This window comes from Stegostoma tigrinum, chromosome 20 (genome assembly GCF_030684315.1).
Source record: "Stegostoma tigrinum isolate sSteTig4 chromosome 20, sSteTig4.hap1, whole genome shotgun sequence".
In the NCBI taxonomy this organism is placed as follows: domain Eukaryota; kingdom Metazoa; phylum Chordata; class Chondrichthyes; order Orectolobiformes; family Stegostomatidae; genus Stegostoma; species Stegostoma tigrinum.
The window spans coordinates 35,072,651-35,093,731 of record NC_081373.1 but is presented as its reverse complement, the minus strand read 5'-3'; the positions used below and the strand labels follow the sequence as shown (position 1 = coordinate 35,093,731).

Genomic DNA, 21,081 nt, shown 5'->3' with positions numbered 1-21,081 from the left:
ATTATACTCATTGGAATTCAGAAGAATGAGGGGAGATCTTAGAGAAACATATAAGATTATGAAGGGAATAGATAAGGTGGAGGCAAGGAGGTTGTTTCCGCTAGCAGGTGAAACTCAGGCTAGAGGGCATCACCTCAAAATAAAGGGAAGCAGATGTAGGACTGAGGTCAGGAGGAACTTCTTCACCCAAAGGGTTGTGAATCTGTGGAATTCCCTGCCCAGTGAAAGGGTTGGAGCTACTTCACTGAATGTATTTAAGGCAAGATTAGATAAATTTTTGAACAGTAAAGGAATTAAGGGTTATGGTGAGTGGGCGGATAAGTGGAGCTGACTGTCAAAGGTCAGCCATGAACTTATTAAATAGTGGGGCAGGCTTGAGGGGCCAGATGGCCGACTCCTGCTCCTAGTTCTTATGTTCTTATGTTATGTTAAGTAGATAACGCAAAATGTTAGAAAGATTTCAAAAAAATGACAAGATTCAAATTCACACTATTTCCTTCGTCCCATAAATATTCTTGCAAATGCCCAAACCTGAGTGAAGAATTACCACTAAAGCCTCATTAAGGTTTCTTGCTCAGACTCAGAGTAGTAGACCTCCAGCTAATTTCTTTTTGGCAAAGTTGTGAGTAGTCACCAAATAATATTTCCCGTCAATTGCTGTCTGTCCCTGAGATAGCTAAAACTAACATCAAACTAAATTCACTTAATTTGCAAACAGTTACAGGAGTTTCAGGATCCAACAGTTCTTTATTGTCTGATATACACCACACTGACTGGCTGACTCTCTGACCTGTTCCATTTCTCTTGTAACTCATTGGATTTCTGTCACTAAACAACACCAGAGTCTTTATTTCTCTACCTTTTCTAATCCACTGAATTTCTCACTTCAAGGGTTTGAAATCTGTCTAAACTGCATGTAGTAAAATAACAGATCTCCTTACAACTGGGCACTACAGGCTCAAGTTCATAAATCAATTTCTAAAACTGACTGATTATGATTTATCCTTTTTAAAATACAAAATACAAAACATAATTTTAACTTAAAGTTATGCATTGTTCTTAACATGTGTCATATTTCCATTGTTTGCATTTGTCACAGAATTTTTTTATGATAATTGGGTAATGATGGAATTAGTGGTCGATGTTAATGTCCTCCTGGGGAAAGGTTTGAACAGATTCAGTGTAGAGGTTAGATTTGTCTAATGGATAAACGTTGTGCAGGCTAGTTCACATCACAGCAGTGCTCTGGAATTTAATGATGGAGGACATATCTGAAAAATGCTCTTCATGGTCCAACATACCTTACCAGGTCAGACTGTGCGCTTGGGTCCCTCTGGTTCTCGAACCCATCCCTCCACCTCTTGTGACTCCTGAAATTGATCCTATGACACAATTGCTTTTGGTAAAGTCTGATGTCTCACAATGGCCAGATTTTGAAGCATACAGCGAGTCACTACAAATTGCAGACCATCTTGACCGAGTACTACACAGCACTTCCGATCATCAAGTTATCTAAACCCCTGCTTGAGAATTGCAATGGTCTGTTCAATGCTATTTCTGTGGTTCTCATTGTAAGAAGGGTCAGCTGGTGTCTGAAGGTTTCTTGGGAACGATGAGCCTTTGCAGCAGAGTTTATTGCTCATCAACTAATAGCCAATGCACAATGAATATTGTACTGGGGCTCAGAGGATTTGTGGGACAAATGGCTCTCCCAATATAAACACCTGGCAGCTCCCTGGATAGCAAGCATTAACCTGTATGACATGCTGCTAGTGGCTGAACATGAGCTATACACTGAGGGATCGAAATCCTTTTCCATTCCTGAATATTGAATTTCAGTGTCAGGGCTCTCACATGACCTGGTGTGTGCAGTCAATGGTTCCCTGAAGCAGGAAGGATCGTGTTAAATCCCAGTGTTGTCTGACTCTGGTCTTCTTTGGCAAGAACAAATAATATAAAGTCATTCCTCAGAGTGTAAAGAGCTGTAGAGGCCTCCCTTATGCAGAAGTGCACTGAGAATTATAACAGGCAACAGATAAAACAGTTGGAAGCCTGCAAGGTTTCAGCAACTTCTTAATAAAGTGCTGCTGTGATTTATTACAATTAGTGCTGTCCCAGCTCTACTATGAGGTCTGAGTCTACATTGGTAGAGAATAATCTCCTCATGCACATGCCTTAGCTCATGTGAACATAGGAGTAATACTCTCAGACGTTCCGGGTGGATTGGGCCTCCTGCTGTCAGCCCTTTGTCATTCTCTGCAGCAGTAGCTGTTACTGCTTTGTTTGATCTGGCTTTATCCTCCCATTCCTCCTCCAAATAAAGGGGGATCCCTGGGAAGTTACCCTCTTATGGCTCATCTAAGGTAAAGTAGTACAATAGTTATTCTTTTTGGGTGAGGTCCTGAGACAATTTCAGGGAAAGATCTTGATGAAGCACCAACGTACTCTTGTCCGTGTCCTAGAAATTATCCTGATGTATCTCAAATATCCTTTTCCTACTCAATACAGTCATTCAATCTCCAACAAGTGAACAGTGAAAGCTGAGCATGGCTTTAAATAGTGCTCAAAATACTTGACAACTGGTTTCCACCTGTTCAGCTGGCCGTTGTTAGGAAAAGTAATTAACTGAAGTGCTAAATCCACTAAAATACAGTGCAACCTCTTTAAAAAAAGACGGAAGGCAATTTAATTGTCAATCGGCACTTTAGCTGATTCTTTGGGCATTCTTTTTAAGGACGGGTTAAACTACTGTTGCTGTTTAAGATCTTAATCTTTGAGACTCCTTTACATGGAAGTAGAATGGAATAACTGGCCCCACTATTTTCAGTCTCTATGAATGAAATCCATATTCAGTAGGTTTATATTCTTCACTTTCTCTTCCTTCTAGGATCTTGAAGAATTTTCCTTTTCAGTTTCCCAGTTTAGAAAAGCTGGAATTCTTTAATTGCCTAGAATGCTGAGAAGCTCCCACGTCGTGCTGAAATTTTGTAAAATTACATTGAATTTATAACACAGAAATAGGGCAGAGAGACAATGTGTTCTCTGCTCCACATTAACTTGCTTTTACCTGAATTCATTTAACCATATCGGCATATCCTTCTATTTATTTCTGCCTCATTGGGAATCTTTAACTGGAATACTGTACTCCTCTGCAATTTTGACTTGGAAATTATTTATTGGAATTGAAATTATCCTGTGAAATGTTAGTAAAGTTGGGAATTGTCTCTTTCTAATGTTGGAACTGCTAAGGTTTAAGTGATTTATTCGATTGAGGAGCTCTTTTTCAAGTTGAAGAGTCCTACAGCATGGAAACAAACCCTTCAATCAAACTAGTCCATGCCGAAAATAATCTCAAACATAAACTAGTCCCACCTAGCTGTTCCAGGCACATATCTCTCCAAACCTTTCCTATTCATGTTCTTATCCAAATGTCTTTCAAATGTTGTAACTGTACCCACATCCACCACTTCCTCTGGAAGTTCAATCCACATACGAACAACCCTCTGTGTGAAACATTTGCCCCGTGTCCTTTTCAAATTCTCTCCTCTCACCTTAAAAATGTGCCGCTTATCTTGAAATGCCGCATCCGAAGGAAAAGACAATTACCTTTAACTCTATTGATATCTCTCACTATTTTATAAGTTTCTATAAAGTTGCCTTTCCACCTCCTATGCCGCAGTGAAAAAAGTCCCAGCCTATGCAGCCTTTCTTTATAGCTCAAACCTTCCATACCGGGCATCATGCTGGTAAATCTTTTTCTGAACCCTCTCCAGCACTTAATAGTATCCTTCCTATAATAGGGTAAACAGACAGCACATGGTATCCCAGAAGGGTTCTGACCAATATCCTGTACAACCTCAGTGTTGGATTTCTGTGCATTTTAAGATCTTTTGGAACAAGATGATGCTTTTAGAACAAAGTGATGCTATTGGAAGAGACACAGTGATGGGGTTTAATGGATATTTAATGGATTATTAAACGTTTTTGAATTGTTTGCACTGTGGGATTTTCAGCATTGATTGGCATTCTGCAATATTTAGGTTAGCAGGGCAATTTTGTAATACTCTAGAATAACATTGAGAGTGATGCAATTCTAAGAACCATCTCCTCCCATATAATGCAACTGCTTTTGCCTTTGCCTAGTCAGACCCCTCCAGCCTAATCCAAGCTTTCCCACCCTCACAAAGCTGTATGTTTTTATTTAAGGCACTTCTGCCTACTAGGGTCCGATGGATCCTAGATCTTGGTTCAATTTTTCTCAGTGAGCTGACAACAGTTGTTTATCTCAACACTCTGAGGGGAAAAGTAGACTCCATCATGCCCATTTCTTTGGCACAAAATTGGGGAAATAAGTGTCAATTCTGTGCAGCTATGTTACATCCAAGCAGCACGTGAAGGATCCCTGACACTATGCTGGCTTTTATAACATAGAAGCATGCTGACAGCAACCCAATTATTTTAGTAAGGGGCCTCTGACTTATGTTTCACAGTCCTGTTCTGATTGCAAACTCTGCATCGTTCAGCAAAATTTAACCAGTAGGAGTTTGGATGATTGCAGGTGTGAAAGAGAGAGAGACATGATGCCTGTGGGGCCAGGCAGTTGAGCGGTTTCCTGAGAGAGAGGAGAATTAATGTCAACAGGAGAGACAATGACAAGGAGTGGGAAAGCTAGCCAGCAGAGAAAATGGGTGGCAAAAACAGGATTGCAGATTAACATGGCAATAACAATTGAGAAGGTAACAAGCAGTGGAGCTAAAGGAAAAAGCAAAGGAATGAAAGTCTGTGGCCATCTGAGAAGTTTACGACTGAAGTTCATCAAGGCACCAAAAGTAGGATGGTTAGGTTAGGAGATTGAAGATGATGAGGAATAAAGAGTTGACTGTACCTTTGTTCAAATAGTGGAGTGTGAGCATGTCGTTGAGGCTACGTGATGATGACGTGAGAACTAGATGGAAGTGCGGCCCGAGTATGTAGTGTCTCAGATAGGCTTTCTTGCACAATTACTTCTATGTGCTAAAAAAGAAAGAATGGTGGATGCTGAAACGCAGAAACAAAATCAGAAATTTCTGGAAAAACTCAGCAGGCCTGGCAGCATCTGTGGAGAGAAACCAGAGTTCATGTTTCAGGTCCGGTGGCTCTTCATCAGAACTGACTGTAGCTGGGAAAAGGTTGGCATGTATACTGAAGATGGGGTGGATGTGGGGTGGGGCAGAGGAGTAAACAATAGGTGGAGATGGAGTGCAGAGAAAGAGAAAAACAGTAGGGCAGACAAAGGAATGGATAAAGGTCAGCCTGGGAGAATGATAGCTGCTAACGGGGAGCAATAGTAGCTGACAATGGATTGGTTGTGGTAGTGGCTGTGTGGCCTGGTGTGTGGAAGTTGAGATAAAGAGATAGAAGGTGGTACTCAGGCACTAAAATGATTGAACTTGACATCAAGTCCAGATTCCAAGTGGAAAATGAGATGTTATTCTTCCAGCTTGCTCTAAGCTTCACTGCAGCACGGCTACAAGCCCAAGTCAAAGATTTTGGCCAGAGAATATGATAGTGAGTTGAAGTAACAGGCAACTCGGGGTCATTTTTTCAGACAGAATGTAGATATTCTGCAAAGTGGCTGCCCAGTCTGCACTTCATCTCATCATTCCATCCCATCTTTTGTACCAATTCCTTAAGTCCTCAATATATTGAAAATCGAAGGTCCCCTTTGAAACTTTCCGTGATCTAATCTCCACAACTTTTTGGATGGAGAATTTCAGACATTTACACTTTTGAGATAACAAATCCCTTAATAGCTGCACTATAAATGAGCGTACTATTATTGTGAAACTATGTCCCTAGTTTGAGAATCCCCCACTAATCAAAGCACCTTTTCAACATTTACCCTGCCAAACCACCTGAGAATCTTCTATGCTTCAATAAGATCACTCCTCATTGTTCTAAATTCTATTGAACAAAGGCCTAATCAGTTTCGCTGCTCATTCATCCCAGGAATCAGCCAAATGAATCTCTTTTGAACTGCCTCCAATATCGATATATTCCTTTTCAAACACAGAATCCAAAACTGTACACAGCATTGCAGGTATGGCTTCACCCCACCACATGTACAGTTGTGACAAGACTTCCCTTTTTTACGCTTCAATCCTCTAACAGTGGGGTCTAAAATTCCATTACTTGATGCAATTGCTTGCTTACTTTTTGTAACAAAAACAGAAATTGTTGGAAAAGCTCAGCATGTTTGGCAGCATCACTAGAGAGAAATCACAGTTAACATTTTGGGTCGAGTCACCCTTCCTCAGAACTGAGGAACTTTTGCTAACTTCTTGCGTTTCATGCACAAGGACACCAGATACCTCCGTGCTGCACTTTTTGGAGTCTCCCTCCATTGAAATAATGACCGGCCTTTTGAATCTTCTTAGTCCTACTTATGTCATTGGTACCTTTCTGTACCATGACAATTAGATCCTTCCCTCCCAGTCCAAGTTCTGCTGTACTGTAGGCAAATGCAACAGTCAACTTGAAGGCACAACGAGGCCCTACAAATGGCAATAAAATAAATAACCAGCTAGTCTCCATTTAAATGTGTTCGTTGAGGGATCAATATTATCCTTGAAACAACGCAAATGCTCTTATTTTCCTTCATCGAATCCCTTTATATTCACCTGGGAAAACAGACAGGGGCTCAATTTAATGTGTCACTCCAAAATGGTCCTCTTCGTTGTGCAGTGTTCCATGATCACTATACTCAGTTCGCATTCAGTTTTGGTGTTGTTAATTGTAAAACATATAAGTTAATAAGATGTGTAAGAAAAGATAGAGAGCTAACAACCCATTAAACATGTTGGAACTACTTGTTTTCACTGCTGGAAAGATGGCTGATATTATTTTCCATAAAATAATTTAAAAAGTAGCTGGTTATGAGGAGATTTTTTACAAATTATCTTCAACCTTATTTGAAGTGAAACTACACGCTCCTTCCCCACTTTACACGCTAAAATGTACCTTTGCAACAATGCCATATCTAAGTCACCAATGACAGTGCTACAGTAAATGATATACATCACATCATTTCTCAGATTAAGGAGGATATGCATTTTCATAAAGCACACATTATAACTAATTGTAAGCAAAAAATATGATTCTGCAGTGATGTTAAATCATGTCCCTTTAAAGGGATGATTGCAGCAAATTTTAAATACTATGTGAGGTTTATAGTTTAATTTCTGATGATCCGCAACTCAAAATCTTGGCTTTTTCTTAAGATTTTATGAAGGCATTCAGAGGCTGCAGCGTTGATCGTACATTTATCAAATTAGCACCTTAATGTCAAAGTTCGTTCTGAGTTTGTAAAGACTGTGGACTGGAAAAATCAAGGAGTGAATCATAGAGTCAAACAGCATATAACCAGACCCTTCAGTCTGACTCGTCCAAACTAGTCAAGTTTCCCAAACTAAACCAGTTCCATTTGTCTGCGTTGGGCCCATTTCCTTTCATATCTTTCCTATTCACGAATGTCTTTTAAATGTAACTGTATCTCCATCTACCATATATGCTCCACCCTCTGTGTGATGATGTTGCCCATCAGGCCCCTTATAAATCTTCACCTCTCACCTTATAACTATGCCCTCTAGTTCCGAATTCACCAACCCTAGGGAAAAGACCTTTGCTAATCACCTTATCAATGCCTTCACGATTTCATGAACCTTGATAAGGTCACCCCTCAACCTCCTGCGCTCCAGTGGAAAATGTCCCAACCTATCCAGCCTGTCAATATTACTTAAACCGTCCAGTCCCGGTAACATCCTTGTAAATCTTTTGTGCACGTTTTCCAATTTAATAATATACTTCCTATAGCAGGGTGAGCAGAAACGAATGCAGTATTCCACAAGTTGCCTCACCCATGTCCTGGACAGCCGCAACATGATATCCCAACTCCTGTACTCAATGCTCTGACCAATATAGGCAAGTGTGCCAAATGCTTTCTACACCATCTCCACCTGTGATGCCACTTTCTAAGAATTATGTACCTGAACCCCTAGGTTTCCCTTTTCCAGAGCACCCTCCAGGGCCCTACCATTAACTGTGTAAGTTCTGTCTTAGTTCGTCTTACCAAAATGCAACACCTCACATTTACTGAAATTAATTATACATAAAATACCTGGAGGAAGGTATAGAAGGTCTGTTTGCAAATTTGCAGATTAAACTAAGATTGGTGGAGTAGCAGATAGTGATGGGGGCTATCGGAGAACGCAGCAGAATATAGATAGATTGGAGAGTTGGACAGAAAAATGGCAGATGCAGTTTAATCCAGGCAAATGCGAGGTGATGCATTTTGGAAGATCCAATTCAAGAGCAAACTATACTGTAAATGGAAAAGCCCTGGGAAAAACTGATGCACAGAGAGATCTGGGTGTTCAGGTCCATTGTACCCTGAAGGTAACAACGCAGGTCGACAGTGTGGTCAAGAAGGCATAGGGCATGCTTTCATTCATTGGACAGGGTATTGAGTACAAGAGTTGGCAGGTCATGTTACATTTGTGTAGGATTTTGGTTCGACCACATTTGGATTACTGCGTACAGTTCTGGTCGCCACATTACCAAAGGGACGTGGATGCTTTGGAGAGGGTGCACAGGAGGTTCACCAGGATGTTGCTTGATATGGAGGGTGCTAGCTATGAAGGGAGGTTGAGTAGGTTAGGATTATTTACATTAGAAAGACGGAGGTTGAGGGGTGGACCTGACTGAGGTCTACAAAATCATGAGAGATACAGAGAGCAAGAAGCTTTTTCCACCCCAGAGTGGGGGACTCAATTACTAGGGGTCACCATTTCAAGGTGGGAGGGGGAAAGGTTTAAGGGAGATATGTGAGGAAAGTTCTTTATGCAGAGGGTGGTGGGTGCCTGGAATGCATTGCCAGCAGAGATTGTAAACACTGGCACGATAGCGTCATTTAAGATGTATCTAGACAGGTACATGAATGGACAGGGAGCAAAGGGATACAGATCCTTGGAAATTAGGTGACAGGTTTAGATAGAGGATCTGGATCGGCACAGGCTTGGAGGGCCAAAGGGCCTGTTCCTATGCTGTAATTTTCTTTGTTCTTTGTAAACGTCATCTGCCACTCCTTAGCCCATTGGCCCAGCTGAGGTTTAAATTCAGCGGGGAAAATCTTTCCATTTGAGGATTTGTGTGGTTGGAAGCAAATAAAGGTTTGAGACAGACTGGGAGGTGAGCAAATGGAACTTGGTGTGTGATAAGATGCGACCTGCAGTATTTTAATGGAGTTGAAGTTTAGAGGGTGGAGGATGGGAGGATGACCATGACAATATGCCAGTAGTCAGGTCGAGGCAAGAATGAAGGTTTCAGCAGCAGAAGCGTGAACAATGTTCCCTCTGACCCATCACAGAGTTGTGGGCACACACAGCCACTCCAACATTCTGTGCCCAGTCACTGGCTTGCCAATGCGATCACCAAATTGACTTCCCATCGTGGAAGACCCTGCCACGCAAGGACCCTGGAGGTTCAAACAAAAGACAAAAAGGTGAAGGAAATGTTTAGGGGGTGAAGCATGTGCACTTTTTATGAGAGAAGAAATGGAATTTGTGGCTCAACTTGTTTCAAAGACAAGTAACACACAAAGGATCTGAATGGCTCAGTTCAGCTTGAGAATGTGACTGGATGAATTATTGGCCAGAACATTTGCAATGGTGTCTGAAAGAACTTGGTTCTTCCGAGGTTTAGGAAAAAAATGCAGATTGAGCAAGCTAGACAAAATGGTAGGATGATCAGGGATGGTGGCCACGTAGAATTGGATGTCTGGTGAAAGCTGTGCCATGTTGGCAATGACAGATCATTGCGGAGCTCTGGAGATGACAGAGTAGGGGAAAGAGTGTGGAAAATAAGCCGTTGCTGGTTTCCTTAGTTTACAATTGCACAGGTGTGAGTGAAAGCCAGTAAAGGCCATTGCATCATCACCATAATTTGTCATTGGAGGTCCTTCACTGACAAATATGACTTTTTTCCCACTCGGTGAATCCATAGGTTACTGTACAGGCTGATGCAGTTTCTGCAGGCTTTGTTACACTTGGGGTAGAAGGTGGTTGTGGGACGGGCTGGGTGGGGTGTCAGTATGGCAACATGCTCCTTTTGCTATTTTCACTAGTCTTTCACATTTTCACAACGGCAAATCTTGAGGTGCTTGGCGCCTTCCCGAATGCTCCTCCTCCGCTTTGGATGATTTTGGGCCAGTGATTCCCAGGTGTCTGTGGGAGTGTCACACTTTGCCAGTGAGGCTTTGAGTGTATCACTGAAGTTTGTCCACCTCGGGCTTGCCTGCCATTTTGGACTGGCAGTAGAGTAGTCGCTTGGAGAGTCTTGTGTCGGTCACGTGGGCATAGGAAGTTCAATATTGAGGCACTCAAAGACCCGGAAAAAAATAGCCTCACGCAATCAACTCCTCTTTACAAACCGCGCAACCACGGGCAACACTGAATCACATGATCCCAACAGCATGTGGTCTGCCCTCATCAATGCCTGTAAAACTTGGTCAGTCACTCAACCAGGAAACATGAAGACTAGATAACAAAGTATGGAGCTGGATGAATACAGCAGGCCAGGCAGCATCTCAGGAGCACAAAAGCTGACGTTTCGGGCCTAGACCCTTCATCAGAGAGGGGGATGGGGAGAGGAAACTGGAATAAGTAGGGAGAGAGAGGGAGGCGGACCGAAGATGGAGAAAAAAGGAGATAGGTAGAGAGGAGACTATAGGTGAGAAGGTAGGGATGGAATAGGTCAGTCCAAGGAAGACGGACAGGTCAAGGAGGCAGGATGAGGTGGTAGGTAGGAAATGGAGGTGCAGCTTGAGGTGGGAGGAAGGGATGGGTGAGAGGAAGAACAGGTTAGGGAAGCGGAGACAGGCTGGGCTGGTTTTGTGATGCAGTGGTGGGAGGGGAAGAACTGGGCTGGTTTTGGGATGCAGTGGGGAAAGGGGAGATTTTGAAGCTGGTGAAGTCCACATTGATACCATTGGGCTGCAGGGTTCCCAAGCGGAATATGAGTTGCTGTTCTTGCAACCTTTGGGTGGCTGCATTGTGGGCACCTTCCATGTCAAGCAGATGTTCGTCTGCATGTCTGCCAATGTGATATATTGTATCCATTGTACCCAGTGTGGCTTCCTCTACATTGGGGAAACCAAACGGAAGCTTGGGGACCGCTTTGCAGAACACCTCTGCTCGGTTCGCAATAAACGACTGCACCTCCCAGTCGCGAACCATTTCGACGCTCCCTCCCATTCCTCAGACGACATGTCCATCATGGGCCTCCTGCAGTGCCACAATGATGCCACACGAAGGTTGCAGGAACAGCAACTCATATTCCGCTTGGGAACCCTGTAGACCAATGGTATCAATGTGGACTTTACAAGCTTCAAAATCTCCCCTTCCCCCACTGCATCCCAAAACCAGCCCAGTTCTTCCCCTCCCCCCACTGCATCACAAAACCAGCCCAGCTCATCCCCTCCACCCACTGCATCCCAAAACCAGCCCAGCCTGTCTCCGCTTCCCTAGCCTGTTCTTCCTCTCACCCATCCCTTCCTCCCACCTCAAGCCGCACCTCCATTTCCTACCTACCACCTATCCCCTCCCTACCTCCTCACCTATACTCTCCTCTCTACCTATCTTCTTTTCTCTCCATGTTCGGGTGCCTCCCCCTTTCTCCCTATTTATTCCAGTTCCCTCTCCCCATCACCCTCTCTGATGAAGGGTCTAGGCCCAAAACGTCAGCTTTTGTGCTCCTGAGATGCTGCTTGGTCTGCTGTGCTCATCCAGCTCCACACTTTGTTATCTTGGATTCTCTAGCACCTGCAGTTCCCATTATCACTGATACAACATGAAGACTAGTTTGATGAGAATGATCAAAGGCCATCTACTGAGGGACAAAGGGCATTGGAGGCAGATGGTGGGCTCATTACGATGATATTTGCAGGGATGTTTAAAACATTGTCGAAGGATACAGTACCTTGAGTAGTATCTATCCTCTCAAGTGCATAATGAAGTCACATAATATGAAAGCATGAATGCGATGAGTAAGTTGTGAACAAGCTACATGCAAACATCACCAATAAAACACTGTTAAATGCCAGAGAACAAATGTTGGTTCAACAGCGTCCAGGCATACACTTATCTAAACAGACTTTTACTCCAACTCACACACCGCCACCAACTCCCCACCGATTACTCTTTCTACATATACATACAACCAGTTAGGTTTTCACCCAATTAGCCCTCAATTAACATAAAACCATCACCTATTCCCCAATTCCATTTGGCCTCAGGCATCCCTGCCAGACCCTACTAGATAATAACACGCAGCTTTATGAAACCATATGAAAAGGGAATACAGATCAAAAGTATCTGTTCCTGGACTGTCTCTAATGAACAATTATGAAACATAAAACTGGGTAACAAGGGGTGACTAAGAAACTCTAACAAAGTATTTCTTCTACAATATTGGGATTATGTGACAATCTAGTTGAATGTATTTTTTTCTTTAAGGAGCACACAGATATTGGCAAAAGGACAATACAGATCAACAATAAGCTCATTGAAAACTTTACAGCAATTCAGATGTGCTTACATTCAGGCCTTTCAGCCTGTATATGTCAGGAGTGGAACTGCATCTTTTTTAGCTCTCTTGCCAAAATATGCGCAACTTTGTGCCAAAACCAACAGAACCACTTGGAACAGTTAAAGAACCTCATCGTTCCTAAATACTTGATGTTATGTGCCGAGTCACAAATTCACACAGGATAAAACACTCCATTATAGTGTTGTCAAGAAAACAGGAATTCAATGCAAGTCAAAATTGAGAAAGTCAAAATATTATTACACAAACATAACTAGACTGCAACAAACCTTGTTGAAAAATAGGATGGTGAAAGGCAGGGAGAGGAAGTTTTTCTGTTGTCCAAGGTTCAGAGAAATAGGCCTGAAGCCAGGTCATACAGTATTTCACTGGTTCTGTCATTTCCTCTTGGCTTTCACATACCTCACAAGTAAATGAGGCCACTCTTGTCCTGCAGAATCAAGCAATAACATTTCTTCAGTAAGTTTGGCATTTGTGAACTTTAAAATGGCTTCAACTGCATGGAAACAATCTTTTGTTACTTTTCAATTTGACAACCACATCTGAAGAGCAGTCTTCAAAATTGCACATGAATAATAGTTCCCTAATGATTAAAAAAACAATTACAACATACTGAGAATTCCAGTGAAAATTGATTCAAATGCTTGCTGCCTTATACGTTCTCTTAATTTTTTTTCTATCAATGAACCCTGAGAGATTTGAACACAATTCATAATTTATGAAGACCAACTTACAATACTTGACTGTTGATTAATATGAAAGTTTATTTTCTATACTGCAGCGACACTGGTTGCATTCAACATGTCAAGTTACTTGTTCAGTGAAAGATAATTATTTATAGACATAGCTCCTTGGAACTATAATAAATCATCCATGTACATCTACTTCCAGGCCTTGCCTCAAATGAAGTCAGAATGAATAATTTTTAACATGTTGTGAACACTTCTGAATGCAATTCTTAAATGTTGTAAATCTGCTTGTGATTTTCTTCTGCTCCTCTCAACATCTCAATTCTGCTCTAACATCCCACTTTAATGAAGAAGTACACAAATAGAATACCAGAAAATTGTGGGTTTCTTCTGCCTAATTCTACTTCCAAATTAGATGTGTAAGTTAAGAAGTTTACAATATGTTGATAATTTTAAAAAAAATTGTCAATATTCCTCATAATCAAACCATAGAAAACGGATTTCCTGTGATTAACTGACTCCAAAACTTGTGTTTAATCAAGAAAAAAAAGTGACTTCTTACTGATGGTGATAACTAATTCCTTCTGAAATGAGGATAGAAATATTAAGATAGAAAGTAATCATTGCTTACAATCTGTGGAATGTTTAAGTTGATATAACCCCCTAAGTGCTTATGATGAGCCCTCCATAAAAGGAGAGGTCAAACTAATTTGTATCAGTGTGCTTGGAATAAATGTGAACCACTTTTTTGTTTGCTTGATTTACATGGCAGCTTAGCTATGATTTGCGCAAAGAAGTTTTCAATTTGTATTAAATGGACACATTACATGAAGTTAAACACAGCGCAGTACTTGGTCTTTATGTCACATCACAAAACACTGTGGGACACCATTGAGACTCCGAGTTCACTTACATCCATCTGCATGGATGAACAACAAAATGAATTTAGCCAGAATTACATTAAACCCACCTCAGGAAATTGTATGTTTTTAACTCGGATTTAATCAGAATTAAGCACCATTTACATTGTACATTTAAATTAGAATTAAGGGCTGATTTAGATCAAATTAGAATTAAAAAACACTATGTAAACAGGGGCCTTGTATCAAGCTGTGTCATGTCATTGATTAACTTAATATATCTCAGGCAGCACAAGGCAATAAAAAAGGCTATTGTTGGAATGTTACCTGGTTACTTCCCCCATCATGATTCCTCAGGTTAGTTAAAATAACTTTGTCCGCATTGTTACATTTTTGTGAATCAGAACCGTGAGTTGGTGATAAATCAATACTATTTATTTAAACTCTTAATTCTCTGCAAACTATTTCAAATATGAACATAAACACTTCGATCCAACAACTCATACGGCAGCTTTAGAACTGTCAACCAGGCAAATATGCATCTGCTGTGTTCATTATTGTGTCATCTGAATTATGCCAGCGACAAACAGCTAAAACAAATTCAGGTAAGAAAAATACATGAACTTTTGGTTATACTTATTTAGACTTGTTCTAAATTAACATTTATTATCAGAGATAAAAGGAATTGAAATGAACAACCCTTTAACCATCTTTGCAGTAATTCATACGGTAGTCAATTAATCTGCTGCCTGTGTCACTCAGTTTCTTTCCTACCTGCAGCCAATAATTACAACATTGGAACAGGAGTAGGCTATTCAGCCCATCCAACTTACCTTGTCATTTAAAACAGTCATGGCTTATCAAATGGTTCAATGTCCTTCACTCACCCCATTTCCTAACCCTGTACACCTCTGGTAATCAGAAATCTATCAATCTCTATTTCAAACATACTCAAAAGACTGAGCCCCCACAACCCTCTAGGCACAGAATTCCGAAGTTTCACAACTCTTTGAGTAATTTCTCTTCATTTTGGTCATATTTATTTAAGTGGCATCCTCCTTATTTTTAACTGTAGCTCTGGTTTTAGACTCCACAGCTAGGGGAGACATTTTACTTGCATCTATCCTATCTAATCCTTTATGTATTTTATAGGTTTCAATGAGATTACGTCTCATTCTTCTAAAGCTGAAAGATTACAGGACTAGTTTGACCAATCTCTCTTGATAGGGCATTCCAAGCCTGCCAGGAACAAGTCTGGTAAAACTTCATTGCACTCCTGATATGACAATAATACCTTTCCTGAGATAGGGAGATCGAAACTGCACACTGTACTGAAGGTGGGTTCTAACCAACTCCCTGTACAGTCGAAGCAAGACTTCACTACTCCCGTATTTAAATCATTTTGCAATAAAGGCTTACATTCTATTAGCCTTATGAAGGACTTACTACACCTGCATATTAGTCTTCAGTGACTTACTAACAAGGACAACTTGGTCCCTTTGTACATCTACACTTTCTAACCTCTTACCATTTCAAAAATTGGGGCAGCACAGTAGCTCAGTGGTTAGCACAATCTCACAGCGCCAGGGAACTGAGTTCGATCCCAGCCTGGGGCAACTGTCTGTGTGGAATTTGCACATTTTCCTTGTATCTGCGTGGGTTTTCTCCAGGTACTCTGGTTTCCTCCTACAGTTCAAAGACATGCAGATTTGGTGGATTCATCGTGCTAAATTGTTGATAGTGTCTAGGGGATGTGCAGATGGATTAGCCATGGGAAATGCAGGGTTACAGGATGGGGGGAGAGGGTGTCAGGTTTGGGTGGGATGCTCTTTGGAGGGTCGATGTGGACTTGATGGGCCAAACGGGCTGCTTCCATGCTGTAAGGATTCTATGAAATACTCTGCTGATCTGTTTTTCCTACCAAAGCGGATAACCTCATATTTTTCAACATTAATTCCATCTGTTCTGTTCTTACCCAGTACAATAGCTCATAAGTCTGTGTCTTGTTCATGAGTTCCACTTCTTTTAGAAATGTACATGATTGTATGAGAATATGTTTGCTTCAAGTAACTTTCATCTAAGTTAATGTATTATTAGTATATTAACTGTGCATTAGGCATAGGCTGATTCTGTTAGAAATCCAGTAACTTGTGAATGATGATAAATAAACTTAACAGTTGAAGTGCCCCCTTATCTACTGTAAATTGGTTTATACAGTTTTATAAATAACTTAAATTTAAGTGTTACTAACTATGACTGATATTCCATGATATCTGCACAGACCATCAATCATTTATGATTATGCAGCAGTTAAAAATGTATCACTTCCTACTGGTGTCTTGTTATTGGAATCACTTGGTAACACAGCAGGACTCTATTAAAAGGTTCTCTTAACACGATAAAAAGTATTTTGGGGTGAGTACATTGACTTAAGCATACTGAACAAATGTGACTGAATAACACTGAATTGAAGAACTAATACACAAATATATCTTAAAAATAAGTAATACAAAGCATAGTTGAGTTCATGCCTTTTTTGAAATGTTTTAACATGCATTCTCAAGCAAAAGCACATTTACGCATATCAATAAAAACAAAAGCTGGCAATGATTTACTAACATCTGTCTACATTTATAAATAAGCTTTTATTTGCTATATATTAGAAATGATCAGTGTAAGTCTTTCTGTCCTTTAATTATGATATCATGAAGGTTTTGGAATCCAATGTGGACAGGTTTTTTTTTAAATTCAGCACCCACTTGAAACTTGAAATTCAAGCATTTGTACCTCAGGCCTCACTTGGTATGGTTAGGTTAGATAGCTGTCACTAACACCTAGGGGTTTATTAATAGGCAGAAATTAATTGAATGTAGACTGAATTAATGAGATGGAAAAACATGCATATTTCAGCTAATGCTGAGGGGAATGGCCTCTGTTGAAGCATCCTTAATGAAGTAGTCTGTCTAAAGCAATGACGTGCAGAACAGAACCCAGTGAATTAAAGTGTTCAGCTGATCATGTAGGTTGCAACTACTGTAAAAGCTGCTGTGAAATGTAAACACCAGACAATAGTTTTAAGCAGAACGTTGACCCCTGTTGCGCATTCTGCAGCCGGCTATCTACAGATTTATAAATAAATGATTAGATGTAAAATCTCTGGAGGATTTTTCTTTTCCACAGCAATTACAGGAGCAGATTATTACCATTCAAGTGCAGTTCCAGTTAAAGTTCACTGACTGGCAGGAATCATTCATTTCTGTCTTCATGCCTTAAGTCACTATGACAGGAAAACTTTCAGCTAAGCACGCAGTAAACAAATTGTAACAAGACAAGTCAATACAAACATATGCTTTTGCTCTAGGAAAAAGAAAACTAGCAGAACTAGCATACTAAATGAACAAAACAAATTAATTCCTTTTTAATATTTTCAGTCAAATACAACATTTATCATATAGTCACCCTTGTGAAGGTGTTATAGTTCCTGTACAGTCAAGGAAGTATAAAACACTCCATTTCAGATAACATCTGACAAATGAAAGATCTGAATTTACACTTGCCAATAAGATTACAAATGTTTAATTACAATGTAGTTTTAAATTTTAACCACAGGATGCGCATTTTATATGACAGTCTTCTTACAAGTAACTACAAGTGTTCCATAATCATTTACAACCAGTAACATGTCTATTGTAGTGATCAGGTTGAATACTGCTTGTCAATTGTGGTTATAAATTACACATTCTGAAAAAGGCCATGTACATGTATATGAAGTAGAATTCTCCTTCCACCATGGCACTTCCTTTGGGAACTCTCCAAAAAGCTTGTATAAATAGAAAAGAGGAGGATGCTTCTCAAGCAGGAATATTATAATGAATCCCTATTTTGAGGAACAAGTAGAAAGCCTTTTAAAAAGACCACATATGCAAATATTTATAATGCACAGGAAATGATTGATACATACACCATCAATGGTAAGTAGATATAAACAAAAAGACTTTCCATAATAAACTGATAATGTTTCATTTGTAAAAGATTACACTACATATGTGGCACTGTGATTGAATCATCTTGGAATGGTTTCTACATTCTATAATGGTACTTCATATAATCTGCTCATAAGAAAACATTCCAGAATAGATATGTCCAATATTTTGACAGCAGACCAGGAGCATAGGATAATGAGAATAATAAGGTTGGCTAACAGTCATCAGTAGACTGTGGATAGTTTCCAATGTCATACATGAACAGACATATCGACACTCTACATTCAACACAATAAACTAGAAATAGAGAGTTAGCCTGCTATCACATTCCATGTGTATGTAGGCAAAACATGACCCATTACAATGAACCGAAGTGTCATTTGTGTAATAGTAAAGAGCTGATTGCTCCACCATCTCTTTTATCGCATTAAAACAGAAATATGGCCCAGCTGATTAAGACAACTTTGCACTGGTCAGAGATTTGCTGAAACTTTTCAAATTGCAAGTAATGGGAAATGTTCCTATCACTATACGCCAAAATTTGGATTTCGATTCGATTCCCTACAGTGTGGAACCAGGCCCTTCAGCCCAACCAGTCCACACCGCCCCTTGATATATCCCACCCAGACTCATCCCCCCAAAACCCTCACGTCCCTGAACACTGTAGGCAATTTAGCATGGCCTATCCACCTAGCCTGCACATCTTTGAACTGTGGGAGGAAACTGGAGCACCCAGCGGAAACCCACACAGACACGGGGAGAATGTGCAAACTCCACACAGACAGTTGCCCAAGGCTGGAATTGAACCTGGGTCCCTGGTGTTGCGAGGCTGCAGTGCTAACCACTTAGCCACCGTGCCGCCTCTTGTGGATTGCCATTGTAACATCATCTTCTTAATTACGACTTTGTTAGCAGCCTCAAAACAGGATGACAATGGAATGCAAGAACCACATTACTTTAAAGCAGGATCTACAGTTCAGTTGATTAACTACATACGTGTTGAACAGCATAAATTAGTTTTAGATTCAGTTCAAGTTCTTTGCTTCTGTCTTGAACTACCTGCTTTCTGTCTCTACAGATCTGCAGATTAACAATAATTTCAATTGAATTGTCCTGTGTTGTGATTCTATAATCATGTTGAATTGTGGGAAACTGTTACGACAGGTCAGAAATTAGTGGTAAAATATGAACAACCAAATTTTAACTATTATAACTGAGGTGTTTCATTGTCTAAATTGTTTTTTAAGAAGATGGAAACGTGGATCTAAAATGTCGTGTGATTTCTGACCTTGTCCACTCCCGTCCAAAACTGGCACCTCCGCATCCAGCTTGGAAAGACAATGGAGGCAGAATCAAGATTATGCCATATTTCAATACCTGCTTCAGCAGCAAAGCTGAGTGAAGCAAAATGGATTTTTAAGTAAGAATCAAAAAGATTTTCTCTCTCTTTCCCTCTTCCCTGCTTGCTTTTCTCAGAAACAGCATCTGGTGAGAAACCAAATTGAGGAAACGACTGAGAACTGATATTTAGAAAATTTGACTCTGCTGAGGATTCAAGTCAACAATGAAACAACTGTGGTCCTAGCTTTAAACAAACAAAGACATCAAGGACTCTAAAGGATTTTTAAACTGTAAGACCTTTATTTTTGCCTTCAGTGCCTGACACTATCCATCTTAAACTTATTACCTGTGCTCATGCATGTGTACGATGTTGTGCTTTTAGTGTTTTTTTTCTCTCAGATTGAGCAGGTAGTAAAATTCCTTTCTCTTTCAGTCAAGAAAATCTTATCATTGGGTCTTTCGTTTTGATCTAGTAACTGCGTGTCTATTCCAGCTGTGTAGTGGAAAGAAATAAATATGTTTGTTCCAACCAACCCAAACGCTCTTAAAAGACGGCAGAAAAATTGCCCTCCTCACCTGGCTGTAATGTCTCAGAAGACTCTTCAAGCTTATTTAGAATCATTGAATTCCTATATTCGACCCATTGAGTCCACACCAACCCTCCAAAGGGCAGCCCATCTAAACCCAATCCCCTACTAGGCTGGCAAGAACTGAATTTCACTATTCAGCTGAATGTATTGGACTGCCAGAGGGCCTATAGGAATAGTCATTTAGTAGTACGTGAGTAAGGCTAAATAAACAGACTTGTTGTCAAAGCTTTTCATCTCACACTCATCAAGCATAATCACAAGAGCACTAAACCACAAAGGGATCAATAATCTATGTTGTATGGGAAGTAGGTGCTGATTAATTTACAAGTGGATGCTGACTGGGACAGGCATTGCTATGGAAAATGTACTAACACTTTAAACCTGGCAAGTTGACCCTGAGCAAACACGGCATTGTTATGAGGAATGCTGCAGGGATTGGACGTTCCTCTAACTTTTGTTAAGTTGAAAAAGCACAACATAGAGACATTTTCTGAAGAAGGGTCTAGGCCCAAAATGTCAGCTTCCCTGCTCCTGTGATGCTGCTTGGCTTGCTGTGTTCATCCAGCTCTACACCTTGTTATCTCAGATTCTCCAGAATCTGCAGTTCCTACGATCTCTCTAACACACAGACATGTTATTTCTGTCTGCACATAGAAAGTACATGTTTCAACTTCAATGTAAAAATCGTAGTTTAAAAAAAAGGCTATCAAGTTGAAAGCAGGCACACCAATCAAGGCAGCAGCTCAGTCCTGGATGATGTTGAATTCTTAAGTGTGCTGGTATTCAAACAAGTTGATGAACTCAATTACACTTGTTGACTTAAAGCTTGTAGATGGCGGAGATGTAATAAGGAATCAGGATTTGAGCCACTCATTGCATTATGGCGGGTATGCAGGGAAATCTATTATGAGTTACTTTTAGAGTAATTGTATTGAACACTCTTTCTTGATCTTAGCATGGTCATTACAGAACAGGTCTG

The 21,081-nt window shown here is 40.4% G+C and overlaps 1 protein-coding gene across 6 annotated transcripts in view; it reads right to left on the bottom strand.

Annotated features, from left to right (window-relative positions):
* mgmt (O-6-methylguanine-DNA methyltransferase) overlaps window positions 1-21,081 on the bottom strand; it is a 370,995-nt gene that overhangs the window by 146,439 nt on the left and 203,475 nt on the right. For all 6 annotated transcript variants that reach the window (XM_048551591.2, XM_059653096.1, XM_059653097.1 and 3 more), the window contains one exon: window positions 12,909-13,069. In XM_048551591.2, coding sequence (XP_048407548.1) covers window positions 12,909-13,069 — 161 coding nt within the window. The remainder of the gene's footprint in view (window positions 1-12,908; window positions 13,070-21,081) is intronic.